The sequence below is a fragment of the Mustela putorius genome, unplaced genomic scaffold (genome assembly GCF_011764305.1).
Source record: "Mustela putorius furo isolate JIRA1106 unplaced genomic scaffold, ASM1176430v1.1 tig00000580_pilon_pilon_pilon, whole genome shotgun sequence".
Classification (NCBI taxonomy): domain Eukaryota; kingdom Metazoa; phylum Chordata; class Mammalia; order Carnivora; family Mustelidae; genus Mustela; species Mustela putorius.
The window spans coordinates 4,091,076-4,113,631 of NW_025421423.1; the positions used below are offsets into that span (position 1 = coordinate 4,091,076).

The 22,556-nt window shown below is 49.9% G+C and overlaps 1 protein-coding gene across 2 annotated transcripts in view; it reads right to left on the bottom strand.

The window, feature by feature from the left end:
- Window positions 1-4,634: 4,634 nt before the first annotated feature.
- The window catches only part of ANKS6 (ankyrin repeat and sterile alpha motif domain containing 6), a 49,145-nt gene continuing 31,223 nt past the window's right edge, over window positions 4,635-22,556 (bottom strand). For both annotated transcript variants that reach the window (XM_013053807.2, XM_045081619.1), the window contains exons 14-15: window positions 17,240-17,356; window positions 4,635-10,436 (exon numbers count right to left, since the gene is read on the bottom strand). In XM_013053807.2, coding sequence (XP_012909261.2) covers window positions 10,332-10,436; window positions 17,240-17,356 — 222 coding nt within the window. In that variant the 3' untranslated portion in view covers window positions 4,635-10,331. The remainder of the gene's footprint in view (window positions 10,437-17,239; window positions 17,357-22,556) is intronic.

Genomic DNA, 22,556 nt, shown 5'->3' on the forward strand with positions numbered 1-22,556 from the left:
GGTGAGGGACTCAAGAAACGTTCTGCTTTTCATCTCACAGAGCCCCTAGGGAACCAGTGAAATCCCAAGCCTCGTGTTTCCCGGGGAGCAACATGAAAATGCCAGAGCAAATACCAAAGGCAGCAGTGATTGGCGGAGAGGAAAGAAGGGGACTTGAGAGGTGGGGAGCTTAGATCCAACGCCTGTCTTGTCACCGACTTTCTGTGTGACCTCAGGCAGGTGCCATTCCATTCTGGGCCTGTTTTCTCTCATAATTTGGAGGAAAGAGGAGATGCTCTCTAAGCACTCTTGCAGCGTCATCGCTGCCTGGGGTTCCGGGTCCTCCCATCGCTGTCCCTGGACACCACCTCCAGCCTTCCCTCTGGGTTTGCAAAGCCTAGGAGGGATGGGAAACCATCTCCCAGCATGTTTTCTTTCCACTTAAGCTCAGATTTACTAAGTGACTTGTGTGCATTTTTTTGGAAGTGACAGTTAATGGATAAGGAGCACCTTAGGTGCTTTGTCTGGATCTGACCAGGGAAATCAGCAGGAAGACAATCTTGAGATTGCTCTGGGCTGACGTTACCGCTACAGGATGATGTTAATTCTGCTGTTTACAGAAATAAGTCCAGTGTGAGTCGAGGCTTTTTGGTGTTTAAAACCAGATGGTATTTCCTGCCTTGATCAGCCTCAGAGCTTTGGTTCCCATGACAACCCCGAAGTTCCACCTACTGCAACTTCCCCGGTCTCCAAGCTTCTTCCTCTTCCACCGTTGTGCCAGGGTCCCTGGAGAATCAAGCCACTAAGTAGCATGTGCACAGCACTTTACAGTTTACAGCACACTTCAGTCTTTATTGTCTCACTCACTCCTCACCACGTTCTCGCCAGGTAGTGTTGCTGTTCTCTCCATTTCACAGATGGGAAAACCAAGTCTTCAGAGATGAGCTGATCTGCTCTCTTAGCCCAAAGTAGTGTCAGCAGGACTCAAACTCTGAAACTCATGTGGGGTCTGCTACAGAATGAGGGATGCCCTGCCCTGAGGACCATTTACTTACTTCTGGCTTCTAAGGGGTCAATTTCATACCTATACTGGGTCTACGTTAAGGTGCAGCATCCCTCGGCAAGTTCCTTGCCTTCTCTGTGCCTCGTTTTCCTCATCTATGAAATGGGTAACCCCAATGGTAGGTCTGGATGGTTGAGAGAACTTAGTATGTGTGTCAAAGCACGGTCAGTGCTTGCTGGATTTCGGTGGCCCCAGAAGCCGGGTGGGTTTTAGTTCTACTCTAACTGGCGTGTGACATTGGGTGGGTCACTTTGCTTGTTGGAGCCAGTTTCCCTCTCTGTGTAAGAGCTGAGGGCATCACGGTGTTCAGACAGATGTTGGGCACGATAAGTTTAATGCACGGAAGGGTACGGGGGAGCACCTTCTCTCATACCATTTCGAGAAGCAAATCTGTAGCTTCTAAGACAACACCATGCAAGTATTACTACCAATCCCTCACACAGACAGACATGCCCATTGTTCTCCAGTTACAAACTCAAACACTTGGGAAGCTTGGAAAGCTCGCTGAGTGTCAGCAGAAGCCCATTTGAAGGCTTTTCCCAGGTGGGAGATTTCCATCCAGAGAAGGGCTCTCCCAGCCCCAGGCTCTGCATCCTGGAACCCCCATGGGGCTCTGGTGAAAGCTACACCTGATCTCAGGGCTCTCAAGAGAGGATGGAAAAATGTATGCATGTCACATCTCGCTCATCAAAATACTCTTATGGATAATGAACTGTGCATTTCTTTTAAAATAGACTTTTTTAAATAAAAAAAGTCATTGCAACCCAGGAAGGTTGGGTGATCCATGTGGAAGTGGGTGACAGAATGTGGATCAAACAGGGCTATTATACAGGTTTAAAGAACACAGGTTGCACCTTGGGCCTTTTGGTTCAACGCGTTGTTCTGTGTTCTTCCTAAACAATGGCATATTGTAAACTGAACCACATGTGTTAAGCTCATTGCTTTGCAATAAACAAATATTTTCCATTCATTATTGCAGTTCACCTGGCTGGGTGCCTCCTTGGCCCTTACTACCAGTCCATAGCCCGGGCCCTCTGATGGCTAGCAGCTCAGGGCTCATTAAGGTGGCAGAGCACCATGTCCCCTGCCCCATGACTGGCACAGAGCTCCTTTGGCCCTGACCCCCAAGGAACAGGGAGAGACATGAGTGATTAAAAGCAGCAGATGCCCCATGAGCACTCGCCCTGTGCTAGGCACTGTGCTGAGCTCTACTTGGATTCTCTCAGTTACTCCTCACCCTGCCCTGTGAGCCAGGATTTCTACCAACACCTGGGATTGTAAGTTCCACGAAGGCACAGACCTTGCTTTTCTCCCTTGGTGCATCCCCAGGGCCTGAGATGGTGAAGAAACAGAACTTTGGTTACCTGAGGAAGGCTGCCAGCATCCACAGGCCTCTCGTCCAGCCTGGGGCTCCAGGTGGCCTGGTGGGCATTCTCTCAGAGGATCCCGACTCAGGCTCTTGACCACTGTCCGTGGTGAGGAGTTAGTAAAATCCATTTTCCCTGAGGTCATCTCACCGATGAAGCCGACCTACAGAAGCTGCAGCGACATGGGTGTACACCCTCCAGTTCTAGATCCTTCTCCATGGCTGAGTTCCCCTACACACACACACAGCCTCCCCCTTTATAAACCCTGCTCACAGGCTGGGTGACCCAGGAGCAGACTCTGTGGACATTAGCCCCTGGCATGTGGTTTAAGAGCTGTCTTGGGAGGGACCCTCGCGGCAGGACAGGGGCAAGTGGGACTGGGCAGAGGGAGGCTGGGGCACAGGGCTGGAGGCTGCTGCATTGGGGTAAGTGGGAATTGATGAGGCTGGGCCCCTCGGAGGTATTAACTCAACAGCTGAAGAAGTCCTTCATCCAATGGGTGTCCATGCCAACACAGAAGGGCTTCTGAAAACACTGGTCTGTGACTCAAAGGGAGTGTTTCTGATTGTGATGAAAGTGGAGACAATTATTTGGCTGAAAGAGCCTGTGAGTGAGTGAAGCAGAGATGCTCCGAGGCCCTTGGGGAAAAGTAAGGAGAGCCAGAGAAAGGGCAAGCGGCCTGGAGTGTGTGAGGTTACCTGGCGCCTGGAAAAAGTTCCCGCCTTCCAAACCGACTTCCCTTCCCAGAGCCAGGATGAGGCCAGCCCCATTCATGTGTGAGGGTTTTCTGTGCCAGGCCCCAGAGACACTGGCTTGAGACCCTCTGACGAAGGGCACAGAGAGGAGTGTGTACATGAGTGTGGGAGGGAGAAGGGAGGAAGACCCTAGGGTGGTTATGATCTGTCACCCTAATGACAAGGTCCAGACAAGCAGACAGACGGGAGGACGGACAAACAGCCAGGGGATGAGCTCCCCTCTTCTTTCTTCTTTTTTAAAGATTATGATAAAATGTGTATAACCTAAAACTTACTGCTTTAACCATTTTAAAGTGCATAATTCCGTGGCATTAAGTACATCTGTGATTGACAACCATATCATTGTTTAGTTCTAGAACTTCATCACCCCAAAAGAAACCCGCTACCCAGTAAGCAGTTACTCCCCATTTCCTTAGCACCCCCCCAAACTTTGGCTCTACCAGTTGCCTATCCTGGACATTTCATATGAATGGAATCACATAACACGGAGTCTCTTGTCCGGTTTGTCTAGGTGGCAGCATGTGGCAGCATTCTGTTCCTTTTCAGGGCTGAGAAGTATTCCGAGCGGCTGTAGCACATTTTCTTTATCCCTTCATCTGCTGATGGCTTTCTGTATTGTTTTCACCTTTTGGCTATTGTGAAAGGTGCTCTGAACATCTGCATACAAGTTTTGTTTTGTTTTGAATACCTATTTTTCATTCTTTGGGGTATATACTTATGAGCGGAATTGCTGTTACATGGTAATTCTGTATTTAATTTATTGATAAGCCACTCCGCCTTCTTTTCAGAGATCTTCATAGAATCACAGGGTAGGAAGGGACCTCAAAAGTGACCTAATACAGTGTTTCTCATACTCTTAGATTGACACATCAGTAAAACTAGAACTACTGTCACCACCACCTGCTCTTGCTGAGTAGGAGCAACTCATATCAAGGCCAGTCCTACAAAATGTGTGTATTGTCAGGTAAGCTCCTCGCCTTCTTGTTTTTCTCAAGTCGTCTCCACCTTTGGGCCATTGGGGAACCAACTGCTGGGTCCAATCCTCATTCAAAATGTGACACCCCCCCCCCTGCAGCTGTCCTGCTCCATGCTGGCCCAGTCTCTGGGGGCCCTTCTGGAGGGAGCTCTGCTTCCTGGAATGTTCCTCCTCCTGGAAAGCTGGCTCTACTGCCATGGTCTCCCCAGTATTTTTGCCCTGCCCTCTGGGGCCCCACAGACCTTGGCCTTCCTCTGGCTGCTTCTTTCCGCTTCCTGTATGTATGCTCTGTGGCACCGAGTGTGCCACCATGAGGGACTGATGGCAGAACACGAGGACACGAGGCAGTCCCCTGACTTGTAAGAATTCTTAGAACAAAGAGAATCTCCCAGCTATTTACAGTGTTTCATGAGCACACACAGCCCGCTACCCACCCTCCCCGCCCGCCCCACCGGCCTGCCAAAAAAATTTTTTTAAAAATTGTGAACAAGCCATACAGACTAACAGGTTTTATTTTTGTTACTGGTGGGGCTCATACCAATTTAATGTTTCTCTGTGTGTTGAAAGGCAGCAAGACAGCCTGGAGAAAACGTGGCCCCTCCTAAGAATGAGAGGTGAGCCCTGCATTCAGACCCGCTGTTCCCTGTACCCGGGGGACCTTGGTGAGATTAATGTCCTTATGCCACAGAACAAAGTGTAAAAAGGGAGAGAGAGAGAGAGAGAAGCCAAGAAACAGACTCTTAACTGTAGAGAACTAGTGGTTTCCAGAGGGGCAGTGGGGGGGGGGCTGGATGAAATAGATGATGGGGATCAAAGAGGACGTGATGCATCATGGCAAAACAAAATCTGTGGGCCATGGTCACTGACCTGGCAGGAAGGGGCTGAGAGAGCTGCCCAGTGGGGCAGGTGTGGGAGAGACAGGGCAGCCCACAGCTTCACTGGCTCACTGCGAGTGCCTGCACTGGAAAGGTTGTCACGGGAAGGAAAACGAGCAGCATTTATGCCTTTGATGAGCAAAATCAACATGGGAAGACAAATCCACGGTTATTTAATACACATTTGGCAAACAAAAGTCCTTTAGAGAAATCAAGTCCCTTCATGAGGAAAATAATAATAAAAAGTGATGTATGATGCTGAGGAACATGGGAACCCACTCGGGAGAGCTGAAACAAAATGGCAACTTGGTCTCATATCAAAGGATACAGCAGCTTTATGGAGGACTCAAGGCTAAACTTTAGCCCAGTTACCTGGAGGGTAGAGACACATCTCCCTGAAGAAGACAGCCATGCCCTTTGTCCAGTAGCCCTAGGGACCTGGCTCTGAAAGGAACTGGGAACCTGGTGGGCTTGGCTCACCCCACTGGGCAGGGCCCTGAGGAGGGATCCCTGGGTGTTTCTGCTTTAGAAAGAACTGGAGACAGATGAACTGGGCTTTCTGCTCTACCCCAGTACCGGTGATTCTGTGTTGATTTCCCTTCTGTCATCCCAAGCTTTGGTGAATCACTGTCCATACAGACTGGCTTCTTAGATGAGGGGCTGAAATTTCAGGCAGAGTCTAATCCCCTCTTAGGCGGCATGTTCCAGAGGAGCAGACACCTCCAGAGGCCAGTGGCGAGTCTGGCAGACCTTCCAGAAATATTTAAGGAGAACCTGCCCAGAGGAGGTGATTCACCTCCCACCTCCTGGGGAGGAGACTCATTCTCTGGCCTGTCCTACAGAATTTGGTATTGACTTTATCAGGAAAAAACATCGGGTGTCCTTGCATGTTGAACAGGATCTGTTAGTTAAAAAGACACGATAATCTTGCTTGAAATGGACAAGGACAGATGGGCACAGATGATGCTTCACAACACCTTCAGGCTGGGCTGCAAAATCTTCCCAAGAAGAGTCTCGAGCTTTGGGAGGCATTCTTGGTGGCATGGGTCAGCGTAGGTGCCCACAGCAGCCTAGTCTGATCCTCGCCTGCATGGCTGTGTCCTTGGGCAGCTCCAAGGTAAGAGAAAATGGAAGGGTTTCCTGCTTCCTCTTTGCTGGATCAGCTCCTGCAATTTGGCTGGAAAGCCTTCCTGCTTCTTTCTGTTCACCTTGCTGGGAATCCCAAAGACACAAACCCCCAGAGTCAGAACTGCTGGAGTGTGGGGATCCTCTGACAATTCTTGCTTCCCTGGACTCTGAGGCCAGCAGAGCCCAGCTAAGCTGCTGCTCCCTCTGGCGGGAGGTCCCTTCTTCTGGCCTTACCCGCTGCTCCCCTCCCTAGCTATGGCTACATCTGGGAAAGTGGGAGGTAGGGAAGAGGAGGATGGGGAGATAGAGAGGGAGGCTGAGATTAAATTCAGATGTGCAGCCATAGTGGGGAGTTCTCAAATCTGCATGGCTCAACATGGTGTGAAAAGGGCTTTCTTGCTTACATCTGATCTTCAGCACCTTGGAGAGCACTACCCTCTTCTAAAAACAACAACAACAACAAAAGCCAGCTGTTACCCAGTAAGTGGCTGAGCAAAAACCCAGTGTTAGGATTGACTCTAGATTCAGTGCTCTCTCCAGGGGGACAAACTGTTTCTATGCATTTTAAAAAACCCAAATCAAAAAACAACAACAATAAAACCCAACCCAAATCAGAAAAACAGGTATCTAACAACCCAAGCAACATGTAGTGCACAAACGTTATATACAGACCAACTTCACACAGGCTGTCCCTGTCTGGGGGCCCGCTAGATTCCTCATCTGCTAGCCCTCTCCTACTGGGCCAAACCTCAGCCATCACAGACAATGTGCTCAGAGCCACGAACCTAGCACATGCCTTCATCATAAGTCATTATAAGACTCCTCACACAGCACTGTAACACATTTATTACATGCTTGTCTCTTCTAAGACACTCTGGGCTCTTTAAGGGCAGAAATGTGCATATTTCAACTCTGGATCCAAAACACAAGTAAGGGCAGGCACAGGCTGGATGCTCAGTGCATGTTTGGTGAATGTAAGCATTCTCCTTGCAAAACTAGCTGGCTTCTATCTAATGGTCTGGCACCGAAGGAAGGTGGCAGGAGTATCCCCTGGCTGGCGGGGGCTGTGGCACGAACACACAGCACACACCAGTGGGGCTATGGCACTAAGGCTGGGGAACAGGGCCCTCTCCCCTGCAAAAGATGGAGAGTCCTCTGAGCCAGGTCCCAATCACCCAAAAGTTCAGGGGACTCCCCAACCCTGATGTCCTACTGCCAAAGCAGGGCCCCTCTGCCAGGAAATGCTGGGCACAGAGAAGGACTGAGTATCCCTGACCCAGCTAAAGCCCTTGAGTGCCCCCTCACCCAACTCCCAGCAGCTGAGTCCTCGTGGCTGCCACTGTCCCAGTCAAAGAAGGCTTCCTGGACAGTGTCCCAGGAACCTGTCTTGCAAGAGCACCATGAAGAGGTGATCTGTGAGCAAACATATGGGAAATGCTACATGTTACACAGCTGCCTCCAAGAGGCCCTACAAACGCAGGCAAGCTGAAGGTACTGAGATGTCCTGCAGCAAGACAGTCATATAACTGGGCTTTAACCCAGTGCCCGCCAAACCTATCTGATCACATAGTGCCCTACCCCACTTTCACATACACACTCCCTTGATTTTTCTTTATGAAAAACCCATTAATATCCCATGGAAGTAGTGTTCCAAGGAACCCACTTTGGGGAATGCTGGTTCAGGTCACTGAGCAAGGGAAACACTTCCTATGGAGGAGAATGGCCTCTTACAGACTGGTGGGAGTGTGGGGGGGTGCGGGATACATGTGTGGGGTGGGGAGTGTCACCAGGAAGGGGAAGATCATGTCCCAGAAAGTGTGCTAGATAATTCTCATCAGACAGCACACAAACTGCCTGGGAGAAAAGCCTTAGAGCCACTTGACTCCAATGGAAAAGCCAAGAGAAGCACCTCTCCCAAGCCTGTTTTCCCACCTGCAAGATGAGAATCAGCCCCGCTCTGTCTGGGCCATCAGATGAGGAAAGCTGCCCCCATAAAGCACAGTTTGTGTGTGTGGCGGACGTTCAGTCAAATATACCTGGCAGCATGCTGCACGAATAGGGGGCTTACGGAAAAACTAGCACAGCAGCAGGAAGCAGACAAAGAACCTCGGGGCACGTAACTCAGAGACCAGTGTATTTCAGGGGCAAACAACCTTTGACCTATTGAGAACTAAGCCCTAGAGACATCAGTACATTACAACATTGAGGATACCCGGTGCCTCCAGCTCCGGAAGTCTACGTGGATCAGTGGAAAGGCCTGGGCCTGGAAGCCCACCAGAGCCAGGTCTGGGCCAGCTATGCCCACCCTGGGCTGTGTAACTGGCACGTAGGTTCACTCTGTGGGTTTCCCAGATGTGCAGGGCTCTCCAGGGTGACAGAGAGGATGGACGACACTGACCTCAAGCTGCTGCACACAGTACGTGTGCATTGACCATGTCTCCTTAACGGCCTGGCTTTGAGGACTATTTACAAATAAGCCTGTCAGTGACGGCTAAAGTGCAGCCTCCTCCCGGGAATGTTGAAAGTAGGCTGCTACCAGTGGGAGGATGGGAGGAGGGAGGAGAAGCTTTCTCAACGGGCAGGGGTGGGGGAAACATGAGGTGGTCAGAGCTGCCCTGCAAAGCCAATGGAGGGGGAGCAGGCCTTCGTGGCTGGGGAGGGACATGGGTGGCCACACCTCCCAAGGAGATCAGCAAGTAGCCTGGTGGAGCTTATGGCAAAGATAAGAACTCTGTGAAGGCGACGGCCTACTGGGTGCTCTGTACAGACTAAAAGCTTTCTGCACATCGGCTCTCAGCTCTGAGCAAGAGGCCAAGTGACCTGTCCCAGGCCATGCAGCTGGCCAGCCACAGGGCTGGAGGTGAACTTTGAGCCTGAGTTCTGCCATTCTGCCTCTTGAGGTTGGGACCAACCATTCCTGTCCTCTCCTGCCTACAAAGGTCCCCAAGGGTGGGGACTGGCTCTAGCTTGTCTCTGTAGCCCCGGCACCCAGCATGTTAACAAATGCTACAAGCATTGGCCAAATGACTCACTTGAAAACACTTCTAAAAGCTACTGTCGAAGCTCTGCAAATGTAATAGGGGCAGAAAACCGTAGGGACCGATTCCCTTCTGAGGAACATAGCATTAACAGGGTGTACAAGAAATTCCAAACACTTGGCTTCTTTGTCTAGAAAATTTGAGCACCAAAGTCCCTCCACTGTGCAATATATTAGGGTCTTCTGCTCCCCCTTGACGTGCAGGAAAGCCTATGGCGACATGGCATGAGCAGAGCAGACTATCGGCGGAGCCTCCTCCTGCCTGACCCTAGATCTTGCAGTGAGGACACTGACGGCCAGAAGGGAGAAGGGACCTGAGATCACAAAGCAGACCTACTCTTTTTCTTACAGAAAAGCCTGCCATCACAATAAAGACAAACGCATTCAACGCACACATCCTGAACACCTGCTGTGTGTTGTAGGCAGTCGGTGCAGCCGGGTGTTAGAACGGAGTCCTAAAAAGTTACTTCTGTATAAGGGAGTCAAGGAAGGCTTTACTGGATCGGTGACTTGGATCACAAAGAAAAAGTTAGAAGTTTTATGGGAAGATGTGTCAGGGAAAGCTAAGCTTCCTCTAAAACATGGCGCCGCCCTGGCTAAGTGTAGACTTGCTGCTGGGCAGCCACCACCTGAGCAAAGACTACATTTCCCAGCCTCCTATGCAGCCAGGTGGGGCCATGTGACTACCAGTGGCCAATGGAACTTGAGCAGGAGAGGATAGAGCAAGAACAGTGGAGAGGTACGTCGTTCAGAATGGCTGTGCCTTCTCCATCGCCCCTTTCCCCTTTCTGCCAGCAAGAAGCAAAGATGCTGAAGCCCCTGGGGATGACAAGGCCACAAGGTGAAAGGAACTGGGTCCCCAAATTACAGTGGGAAGCCACCTGCCAAGCAGAAGCAGCCATACCGGACTTCATATGAGGATAAGTCTACCGCGTTGGAGTTTGTTACAGCAAGAGCATCACCAACTACGAAAGCAGAGAAGAGAAGGGAAGACAGGCATCTGGGGCAGAGGGAACGTGACACACACACGGTGGTGTGACCAACCGGGGCGTGTTTCAGGGAATGGGGAGGAGTTGATGGCCGGAACACGGGCTGCGTGAGGGTAGCACTGGGATTCAGAAAGCTCACGCTGGTCACCACAGGAGGGAGGATCATGTACAGGGGTTGTTTCCGGGGGCCCTGGTGTTGCTGGCACTGCTCTCAAAGGAAGAGTGGAAGTTGTGAATGGTTTCCTGTAAAATTTGTCTCTCGCGTCCCTGTGGAGGAAATCAAAAACAGACACAATGTCTTGTTAAATCTTTTAACTATTAGTTCAATTGACATAGTGTTGGTAATGCTCAACTCATACTTGAGAAACCCATGGGTATCGTGGGGAAAATAAATTATCTAATTAAAAGAGTGCGGAGTTTAATAAAAACACGCTGGCTCAGAATGTCCCCCAGCACCCACAATCCCAGCATGTCAAGGCTGGAAAGGGCCCCCAACATGCAGGGGTCCAATCCCCCAGACAAGGACGGGACACAGAGCCCAGGGAGCAGGACTGACTTGGCCCAGGTCACATGGCCTGGAAGGGAGGTTGTCTCCCAACTCACTCTGTGTGTCTTTCTAGCTCTCAGATTTCTAGGGAATTGAGTGGGAGCGGAATTCTTCCTGCTACACAGGGAGTTTGAACTGCTGTACTCCCCCTTGCCCAAAAGATGTCAGATTGTTCTTGGCAATGATTCATGACTCACTCTAGCCCCACAGCATTCCCCCCACAACACTACCCCTTAGCACACGCGTTTTGAGATGAAAAAAGAGGGAGGATGTGGATATTTCTTTCAGCCCAGAGAACATCTTCACTGAATACCTGGCTGGGAGGCAGCAATACACAGAGACCAGATACTGGAACCAAACAGCCTGGGTTTAAATCCCATTCCTCCCATTTACTAGCTGAGTGACCCTGAGCAAGACACTTAGTCTCTCTGGGCCTTAGTTTCCCTAGCTATAAAATGGGGATAATAATAGTACTCAAATGGTTGCTGGTGACATCAGATCCTGTGTGGGCAGTAGGAAGCTGACAGGTCCTGTCCTCCAGAGGACAGCAGTGTGGACTAAACACATATTTTTTAAAACCAACAAATGTGGTCAAAATGTAAAGCAGATTAAAAATGAATAATCTTTGGCAGACTGTTCTCTGCTAAGAGTAAAAAGGGGAAAAAAGAAGTCCACTGAGGGAGCTCAGGCTTCAAATTCTCTCTTCTTTCATTTCGTGGACTCTTCAGGCCCCATGGGACCCCTCCATGAGCCCTGAGCCGGGACCTCTATCACCATCCAGGCCTCCTAGACACTTGAGCAGGCAGTAAGACTGCCCGACATGCCAATCCTTCCAATTAAGTTAAATAAGCTAGAAAAATACCTCCCCGGAGTCCAACAACACAAACCTAAAGGCTGCAGGGCAGAGGGCAAGGCATGGACATGGGGTCAGAAGATGGCGAGTCCCTATTCAACGGTTCCCTCGCAGTGGCGTCCGGCAAGACCCCGCACTGATGGACTTCCTATCTGCAAATGGCAGACAGGAGGACATGCTGGGACTGTGAGGAGGCTTGACCCGGGATAATGAGCGGGGTGACACTGGGCAAACTGCAGAAGGCTGAAAAACTAAACAGGAGCAACGAGGGCCATGTGACTATGACATGCTACCTTAGCCTGAACCACCTGAGAGACGAGGTCAGTGCCAGCCAGGGTTCCAGCACTCTGCCTCCTACGAAGGAGAGAGCCCTAGACAAGGAAAACCGTAACTGTTCCCGGCGTCCACAATGACTGAAGACGATGACAATAATTGCCCCTTAGAAACCCCTGTGCTTCAAAGGACCTGCCTGATAATTCCTAAAAAGCAAAAAGCAAATGGCCATGAAACGTAGAAAAACGTGTTCAGTCTAACCAGTAATTAAAGAAATACAAATTAAAACGAGGCACTCTTTTTGGCCTCCAAATTAATAAACATCTAAGAGCAAACCAAGAGCACTCAGTGCTGGCGGGGATCCGCTGACACCTGAGCCACATGCCCCCAGCTGGTGGGAAGTTCACTGGCTCTTTCTGGAAAGTAATTCAGGAGGAAGTGCCCTATACCTTGATTTAGACTCTTTGACTCCACGAGTCCACTTTTAGACATCTATTCTGAGGAGATAATTAGAAAGCCTTATACACAAAGTTGCCCACTGCAGCATTATTAATAGAAAGTTCGGATATCCACATATCCAACAAGTAGGGATTTAAAATAAGGTAATTTTAGTACATCCATGCAAATGTATTCTATTAAAAAGAGTTTTTAATGACACGAGTAACTGCATATATTTAATGTTAAATGAAGAAAGGAGGAGGTAAAATTATAGATCCAAATTTATCTCCGCAGAGAAAAATATTTGGCAGCAAACACTGCAGTGATCTTCCAAATGTGAACAGCACTGGCCTCTGGCTGGTTGGATCATGATTCCTCTAAGAACTCTTTTGCCCTCTCTGGCACTGTGCAAACTTCGTAAAATGAATGTGTGCTGCTTTGATAGTCATACACACACACAAGATGGCAAGACTGCAATGGCTTTGGACCAATGAAAGGTGAAATTCAGGTGAAGTTTCTGGTTGACCTTCTCCAACATATAAACTGTTTGAAACTAGTCAACTAATAAGCCCACTTGAGTACACATCACAACTTGCACACTGGTGGTGGGGGGTAGGCTCAGCCGGAAGGCCTGTGGCTTGAAAGGCTGTGGACCCATGCTGCTTTCCTGGTATTTTCACCAACAGAACAAAACAAACATCAAACCTTTTAGGTTAAAATGTTCTAACTATTTTTTGACTGTGCAAGAAACACATTTTAGGTTATAACCTTGTTACGTGTAAATACATACAACTGAAACAAATTTTACCCTCCTACCTGCAAAGAATGCTGACATGTTCTACGCTATTCTGTTTTTTAAAATGCTGCTGGGGAACCACTAAATTGGGTCCACAACCCCCCACCATGCTGTGGACCACAGCCATGAAGACACTGGTGGACAAGGAAAGCTGGGCCTCCCTCCCTTGGGTCCTGGTCTGGGTTCTTGAATGTGTCCAGAGCATCAGAGCCACCGAGGGGGTCCCTCTTGGCTGAGCCTGGGTTGCAAAAGAGAAAGTATGGGCGTTGAAGAGGGAGTGGATACCTGTAGCCATCAAGGCGGGGCCAGCCCAGAAGAGCTCAGGCCCAGGGCCTCCAAAGGCCATCCAAAGGGCTCCTGGAAGCCAGGCTCGGCCTGAGAACTTCTTTCCTCTAAGAAGCAGCGCATAGCTGCAATGGTTACCCCGGGGTTGAGCGGTTTTCGTAATCTTTAGCTTCTCCCAGTCATGCTTTTGCTCTAGGACACGCTGTGATGCACGGTCCTTACGTCCACTGAACTTTGCCTGGTCATTCAGACTTTCCCTCTGCCCCTATTTCCATGTGGAACTGGCTGACTTTGAGGGTAGATGCTGCCCGTGGGAGGGACGTGGGTGGGACGAGCCAGCCCTTCGGTCTGGTGGGTCAGAAGCACCCAGGTCTCTTGGTTGAGAGCTGGTCAGCTGGCACCCAGCCCCCCAAAAGACCACTGTTAAAAAAGAAAGGTGCCCCACCACCCAAACTCCTATGTTGAAACCCCAGCCCCAGTGGGATGGTGTGAGATGGTGGGGACTTTGGGAGGTGACGGGGCTTGGATGAGGTCACAGGGTGGGACTCTCATGCTGGCAGCAGTGCCCCTAGAAGAAGACAGAGGAAAAACCTTGCTTCCCTGCTCTCTACTATGTGAGGACACGATAAGAAGGTGGCAGTGGGAAACTTGGAGAGGGACCCTCAGAGATCTCAACCACGCTGGCAGGTTGGTCTGGGACTTGCAGCCACGAGGCTGTGAGAACCAACTCCTGCTGTTCCCGAGCTACCTAGTAGACGGTCCTTGGAGATGCAGCCTGAACTAAGAACCATGAACCTATTGATGCTTCTGCTTCTCTAGGCTGAGCCTTGTTTGGTGCAGCAACAGACTGCTACAGGAATAAAGGCAATGAATGGGAGAGAAAATGAAAAAGGTCCTGGTCTGGGCAAGGTCCTGGTCTGGTCCCTGTTAAGAAAAATGTTCTCTTCTGGAGTCGGCTTGAGCTGCCACATCATCCACTCTGATCACAGCTGTTAATGTTCCTGAGACTCTCAAGCCAGTCCAGTCTGCCTCCTTTCTGTGATCCTGGGCCACAAAGGCCATGGTCACTGAGGGCAGAGGGGAGGCTCTGGAAGCATTAGCAGCTACCATCTACCATGCACTGGGCTAGGCTCTTAGTGACACCCAGCTCCTGGCCTGTCCTCCCAACCCCTCCATGGTCCTCACTGGTGCTACATCTAGAACCTTTCCTGTCCTTCTTCAACTGGCTTGGCTTCCCCCACCTCCATGCTCTCTTTGGCTCACAAGTCTGGCCTCTGGAGGCCAGAAGCAGGAAAGGTCCTGCAAACCTTGGGCCAAATCCCCCTACCATCACTCAGCCACCCGCTCCCCAAAGCCCTTGCCCTTACCTGACTGGGTCACCCTCAGTCACCTGGGGGCCTCATCTGTCCCATCTGGGCTCCCCACACACCATACCACCTGCTCTCAGGTCCAGCACTCCCTGAGATCTTGAAATGTACTGGACCTCCGCTCACCACAGGGACTTTGCATACAAGCTTCCCTCTGCCTGGTCTGTACTCTTCTACCCTCTACCCAAACTTTCCCATCTTTCTTTCCATCCCAGACCTCCTGCCACTTCCTTGGGGATGTCTTCCAGGACCTTGTCTTTCCAGCCCTCGCTCAAGGTCAGGAGCTCTCCTTCATACACATCTGTGGCTTACACCAAGGCAGGGCAGCATAGTGGTCAACAAACCAAGTCCAGGTTCCAATTCTGGCTCTGCCACTTACCAGTAGTGTGATCTCAGACCAGTTCCTTAACCTCCCTCTGCCTCAGTTCCTTCACTTATGAACTGGACCCAGCCTCAGTGGCTTTGTGTAGTTAAGCAAATGACGAGATGTGACTGCTGAGAGCAGTGCTGCGCACAAAGTAGCCTCAGAGGTCAACATCCACGTCACGCTTGGGACACGGCAGAGAATCCAAGGGCTACTTTTCATGACTAAATCAATGCTCCAGGGGTGCCTGGGTGACTCAGTTGGTTAAAGCCTCTGCCTTCAGCTCAGGTCATGATCCCAGGGTCGAGGGACTGAGCCCTGAATCAGGCTCTCTGTTCAGCGGTGAGCCTGCTTCCTTCTCTCTCTGCCTACTTGTGATCTCTGTCTGTCAAATAAATAAATAAATAAAAATCTTTTAAAAAAAATCAATCAATCAATCAATCAATGCTCCGAAGACTAGTGCTTGCTCTGGTTCGCTGATGCCCCAGCACCACCCTGGGGCTTCACCTCCCTGGCTAAGCTCTTACTACCATCCAAGACTGGCCCACTTCTAGTAACTTCCAGCAACTCCCATGCCCGCCTCACCCCCCTGTCCCCACCCTGCTCCTCACATCTCACAGCAGAGCGGAAACAGTGCTGGTCTGGGAGGCGGGTCTCACTATCTACCCCTGAGCCTCAGCTTCCCCGTCTGTAAAGCAAGGCAGCCCGGGCCCATGGAACAGATGAGCTGTGTCTAGCAATGGGCCACTTACAGAAGAAAAAGAACAAACAGTAAAAACTCAAGGTAAAACACAGGCGCCAGAAGCACTGCCAACTAAATCACTTGGAAGGACCACCTTGCAGCCTATAAACAGGTGAAATAGTAATGATGATGGCGACAGCAAGAGGCCCGACCCCACCTCCCCCCATCCCCAGTGGGGCTGGCAGGAGCCCCCCATGCCCAGCACGTGCTGGGGGGACATACGAAGAGGACCCGGGTGCAGGTCCTGCCTCACTTGCCTGCCCGTCTCTCCACCTGGGCACACCTCCCTCCCCGAGGCTCTCTTCCCTCGCCAGCTGGACAAGGCAAGTGTGAGGATCTGGCCTCCGGATTAACTGGGAAAATGTATGGGAAGTGTCTTGTGAATGATAAAGGGTTACATGAATATTTATTTGCTGCTGGCACTCTAAGTCTGTTCAATATTTCTGTGCCTACCCAGCAAAACACAGAAAGAACCATAAGACCGGTCACGCTCTCTGACACGACCTCGAGTTGTGGAACACAGCCCGAGGAACAAAACAACAGAAGAGAAAGGAACAAGGCAGAGATATCCATTATAGTGCTATTTGTAATGGCAAAACCCCAGACACGGCATGATTGTCTAACAAGAGAGGGGCTGTCAGGCCAAGCGTGAAACAGCAACAGGTAAGCAAGTCCTATCCCTTGTTGGAGACAGAAACGTCCAGCCCACATTAGGGAAGAAACTAGGAAGCAAAGGAGCTTGAATAGCCCAACAGCAAATGGGCTAAGGTTTGCCAAGTGAGTGGTGATCACTTCTCGTGCTTTTTTTTTTTTTTTTAATTGTTTCTTGCAATGTGTGCTTTGATTGGGGTGCATTGTTAATTTTTGGTTTAAAGCTGGTGAAACAGAAATTTAACATTAGACAAAAATGTAGGATGCCAACAATAACAACAGTGATTGACGGGTCTGTGTGTGGCAGGGGCGCTGCTAAACATTTTGGTCCTGGCAACGGCCCCACAGCCCCCAGTGGATGAGAAAAGCAAGGCTCAGGGAGGTGATGACTTCTAGGGGACACAGTGAGTAAGAGGAGGAGTGGGCTCACCCCCAGGAGGGCCTGATTCCAGGGCCCCTCTTAGACGACAGCTTTGCTTCCACTGTACGCTGGAGGGCAATCCCCAGCCATGTGGGTTGAAATGACCACAGGGAGTATTTTTGCTAACTCTATGGGAAGAGAGATCTGGAAAAGGAACGGGGAGGTGGGGAGCACTCGGTGGTAAGAAGTGTGCACATGGGGCCGTCCTCTGCCAGATGTGCCAGAGGAGACAAAATCAGACCACAGATGTCCTCAGGAACACGGAGGGCTTAGTAAGACTCCTAGTGGAGCTCTCTGCTCTTTGAAATGGGAGAAAAAGATTGAGAACAATACCTTGCCCGCATTCAGTTCAGAAATTGCTGCCAAGATCTGCTGCCTGGATCCATCTGTCTTAATACCCAGCTCCTTCAAGTCACCGTCGGTGAGCGTGAGGAAGGCTTCCATGTCCACCTGGAAAGAGAGAAGGGGGATTCGTTACCATCTGCTGGGTGCCACGCCTCGTTTTTTCCCACGCCTCATTTTTTCCCCCATCCACACCAGAAATATCATGATTATGAGCTATTAGTGCTTATTAGCAGTGAATTAATAATGATTTACTTTACGATGACTTTATGATGAAAGTTTAGTTGAAAGGATTATGAAGGACTAATTCTCCTCAGCTCTAGCTGGGAATCCCGGGACAGGTGCACTGTGGAAAGACTCCCGACCATTGCACAAGGAAGGGGAGTCCCTGAGAGCATAATCTGGGTGGCCGGCATGCTGCAGATCCAAGGCTGCTCTTAGAAGTTTGATCCCAGGTGGCTGCCCTTGCCCAGAGATCGGAAACCGCACAGAAAATGCACATATATGGCGGGACTCAGCACGTTTCCCCCCTGAGGACCAGGGAGAGGTAAACTGTGGAAAGACAGAGTGAGCAAGTCAGCAAGCAGAAGTGATAAAGGGAAGAAGGGCTACGGAGAACCGAAGCTGAGAAGGGCTCAGAACAAGGGTATCTCAAAGCCACACGACCCTTGGCTGCTATAGGGGAAACCCTGACATTTCTGTCATCCCAGCTTGGGCCTCAGCTCCAGGCGAAGAACCAACAGGTTGCCCTGCTATGTGGCTGGTATGTTGCCGTGTCTGTCCTGCTCAGAGGCAGCAAGCTCAGCAGGCGGAGGCTGGCTCCACACACCCCAGGTCTGTCCTGGAGCCTCACTGTCAGGTGACGACAGGAGGACACAAAAGCTATCACCGTGTGAGGCACTTTCTGACTATTTGGCATAGACTCAGTCGTTTAAGCCTTTTGACATAGGGTGAAATGATTATTATCCTCTGTTGGGGGGGGATGGGGAAACTGAGGCACAGAGAGATTCAGTCCCCAAGGTCACATGACCAGTAAGTGAAAGCCAAGACTGGAACCCAGGCTGTGGGCTCCAAAGTACCTCCTCTTCTCTGAGGGGCCACACCACCCTTTGATGCTACAGCTGTAGCCACTGACCTCTCTCCTGTGGTTTCCTGGAGGCAACAGCCTCCTTGCTAATGTGACCTGATGTTCCCTAAGAATTAAGGGGTTCTGTCTCTTGTATGGGCCCTTGCAAATTAGACCCCAAAATGGTAGTCATCAGGGAGAAGTGGAAGGGAGTTGGCTGCCCATAGCCGTCTCTCCGGTCTGTGCGTGGGACAGAGCCAGGGCTGCCTGGACGCGGACAGACAGAGCCTTGATCCCCACTTGCTGCCGGGGCACCTGGGCAGGAACCTTACCTCAGTTTCCCCCCTGAAATATATGAATCCTCCTCCGACCTAACTTACTGGTGGTTGTTGGGTCTACCCAGAGGGCTTCCATAAAGCTTTGCAAACTAAATAAATTACAAAAACGTTATAGTTTTATGTAATATAATATTGTTGTCATTTAAAATAAAACTCTCACAACTTATTGAAAACCCTTAGTGCTTCACTTTAAAAGCAGGCTTGTTTTCTATTCCCTCAGAGATACTGAACAAGATTCTTAAAATTTTTTCTTTGAAACATTGGATGCATGTGGAGATAGAGGAATTTTTTTCTGAAAAATGTCCCCCATCTTGCCTTTTCTATTTTAAATAGTCATTTTACTTTCCTGGATTAAAACAACCCTGAAGCAGGCATGAGTTGGTAGGGAAGGGTCTGCTTGGACCCCAGCCCCAAGCCCTGGGAGGTGCCTCCCTACGTCACTCTGGGACTTTATGGCTCAAAAGGGGCTGAGGGCCTGAAAGAGCAGATGACATGGTTTTGACAGACACTGCCTGCCCCTGGCTGGGCCGGACACTCCCCACAGTCCCACCCCCTGCTTGTCCCCATGGCCAGCTCCTCAGCACCTCTTGCCTATGGCACCCCCCACCCTGGCCACCCTCTTCTGACTGCAATCTCCTTTCCTGTGAGTCTGCCCCTAACTCCCCCATCAACCCTGGTCTGCCATTCATACCAGAGGCCGGAGGTCTCGGGACCACGGTGCACAGATCACGTTCATGTCGGCCAGGCCCTGCCCAGTCAGGCTCCACTCTCTGCCCCAGATGCACCAGCCTCATTCAGGCCCTGAACAGGCCAAAGTGCTGACGGCTCTCTGCGCATGTCTGCTTCCTCTTCCCAGACACCCTTCTACCCTGCTCCCCTCCCTCAAAGGTCAGTTTATGCTCAGCCAATGTCTCCTCTGGCCCTCATTCAAAAGACGCCCTTCCTGGGCTCCCAGAATGCTCTGGGCGTTTCTGCCATTGCTAGGGTCAGGCGCTGGTAGAGGGCCTGATAGAGGGCAGAGACCTGAGCTGTGTTTGCTGGCTGACTGAATGACCACACCAGTCAATATGCTACTGCATCCCCAGATGAATGGACTTTCTCAGTCTCCGACCTCTATCAACCCTGTGGGCTACCAAACCGTCACAGCTCATTTTAGGTGGAGAGAACCAGAGACTAAATTCTCCTCACGTGAGCACTTCTGAAGGGTTAGCAGGATGAGGCAGAAACATCTGTGTCCTTTCAATATTCATGCCCTACTTTTTTTTAGTAATACTTTTTTTTTAGTAATAGAATCTTAGTTGTCAGCTAGGCATTTCCATGAAGCTAAAGAACTGTATTTCTGAGTTTCCCTTGCATATGAGTATGTCAATTGACAAACTTTTGGCTAATGAGATATAAGAAGGTTTATGGTACTTTGAGGAAGTCTCTCTTAAAAAAGGAAAGTAGGTATCATTTTGCTCTCTCCTTCCATTCTGCTGCCTGGAATGTGGAGGTAATGGCTGGAGCTCTAGCAGCCATTCTGGACTTTGAGGATGAGGGCCATATACCCTAGTGGAGCAGAGAGCTAGAAGGAGATTTGGTGACTCAACTGAACACCTTCTGTGGGAAAAATAACCTTCTATTTTGTTTAAGATACTACTACCTGGGATTTTTCAATATATATAGCTAAATCCATCCAAATACAGGTAGAGAGATGAAAATTATCAGTCTGCTCCAGTTTCAATATTGAGAGGATGAGAAAATATATTTACTTCATTCTTCTTCCAAATTCTCAACAAGGACTAAAAGCATATAAAGGGAAGACATTTTTTATGAGCCCTGGAAATGAGGGAAAAGTACTATCTGCATGCCAGGTACTTTAAGGAATTTCTTAAGGACTGAGAAGTGCTCTGTAGCTGCAGGGATGGATGTGAAGGGGAGGGCAGGGGCAATCCATGATGTTAAAACCCGACTCTCATTAAAGCCTTCCAGGGAACACGGGATCTCTGTATGGACAGACGGCAACTCTCACACAGTGCTGTCAAGCTTCTGTGTGGTCCAGTGGGGAGCTCAGCACAGGGGGACAGCTGAGCTGGTTCGGCTAACCTCACCCCACCCGACACAAACAGAAAGCCTCCAGTCAGTGGCTCCCAGCTCTCCCCACAGGGCTGCCCCAGGCCTCAGCACCCTCCCTGACCCCAGAGGCTGTGAAGACCACAGCAACTCTGCATAGTCTCCCCTCCCTCTAAAACTCTGAAAGTGTCATATTTCATCAGGAACATATCTCAGTTCCCTATAAGGGACAGCGGCAAGAACCAGAGAACGGTGAATGAAGGTGTGCCCCCAGACATGCCGGCTCCCAAACGGGGATGCAACTAAGAACCCAGGACGAATGTTGCCTTGTGACACAGAGACATTTCAAGAAACAGAAGCACACCTTGAGATGCACACTCCAAGAGAGCGCAGAACACAGCACACAAAAGCAGGCCGCCAGCGGCGTATGGGAGAGATTTCTTGGCGATGAGAAACATCGCTGTGGAGGTTTAAAACACTGGAGAGGCAGGAAGGACCCCACTGGCTATGGCAGGAAAGCAAGGGAGGAAGAAGGCTGCTTCACTCTGTCTGCTGCTCAAGACAAAATGCTAGTTAGTCCCTGAGCAGCATCTCAAGCTTGCAGGGACAGTGAGCGAGTCTCAGGACTGCAACTGTCATGATGACCATCGTCACGGACTCGACCAGGCCCCAGAAATATTCCAAACCAGTGATTACACCAGCGGACTAGTGGGCCTACAGAGGAGTTTATGGGGCCAAAATGGTCAGTTTTTTTCAAAACCTTGAGCTATAACTCACTCACAATACAGTCCGCCCATTTGGAGTGTACGGCTCCCAAGGAATTCGTCAGTGGTACAGTGACAGTGTAACAGGACGGAGGGCAGCTACGCTTGAGGAGAACACAGGGGAAAGGATAAGCCTGTCAAATCGCCAAGCTCCACACCTGAAATTAACGCAACACCGTGTGCAACTAGACCCCAGGAAAAAAATCTTTTTAATTAAAAAAAGAAAGCAGACGATTCAGTGATTTTTTAGTATATGCCGAGTTGTGCAACCATCACGCTCAATTTTAGAACATTTTCATCACTCCCCAAAGGAACCCACACCCGTATAAGCAGTCAGTCCCCATTCTCTCCTCCCCCCACTCCTTGGCAACCACTAATTACTTTCTGTCTCTACAGATTTGCCTATTCTGGACATTTCATATAAATGGAATCACACCATATGTGGCCTTTTGTGTCTGGCTTCTTCCCTTCAGCATGTGTGTTCCAGGCTCCGCCGTGTCATAGCGTGTGTCAGCACTTTCTTCCTTTTTATGGCCGAATTATATTCCATTGTACGGCAGTAACACATCTGGCCAGTCACCAATTAGTGGGCATTTGTGCTGTTTCCCACTTGTTGGCTATTATGAATAAGGCTGCTGTGTGCAAGTTTTTGTGTGGACATATGTTTTCAGTTCTCTTAGGCCCACGCCCAGGAGTGGGATTGCTAGGTCACATGGTAATTCTATGTTTAACATTTTGAGAAACTGCCAAACGGCAGAACGGTCATTTTTTTTTTTTTTTTTTTTTAAATGTGATTGTGAGCACAAGCAAAAGGAACTCTCCCGGATTAACACAGACATCCAACATCCAGACACTCAGCCCAGAGTCATTAGGATTTGCTTTTGACCCGCATTAGATCTAAAAGCCTGTCAGTCCATCCCCTTCAACAAAAGTGTGAGCAGGACAGACACAAACTTTACTAGCGAGAGCAGTGCACAAAATAACAAAATTCTGTTACAACAAAACAAGCCATAAGGCCCCCAGGATTTCACTGTGATGAACTGAACTAAATGTGCGGAACACAAACTCCCATTTCCTCAGCTGTCTCA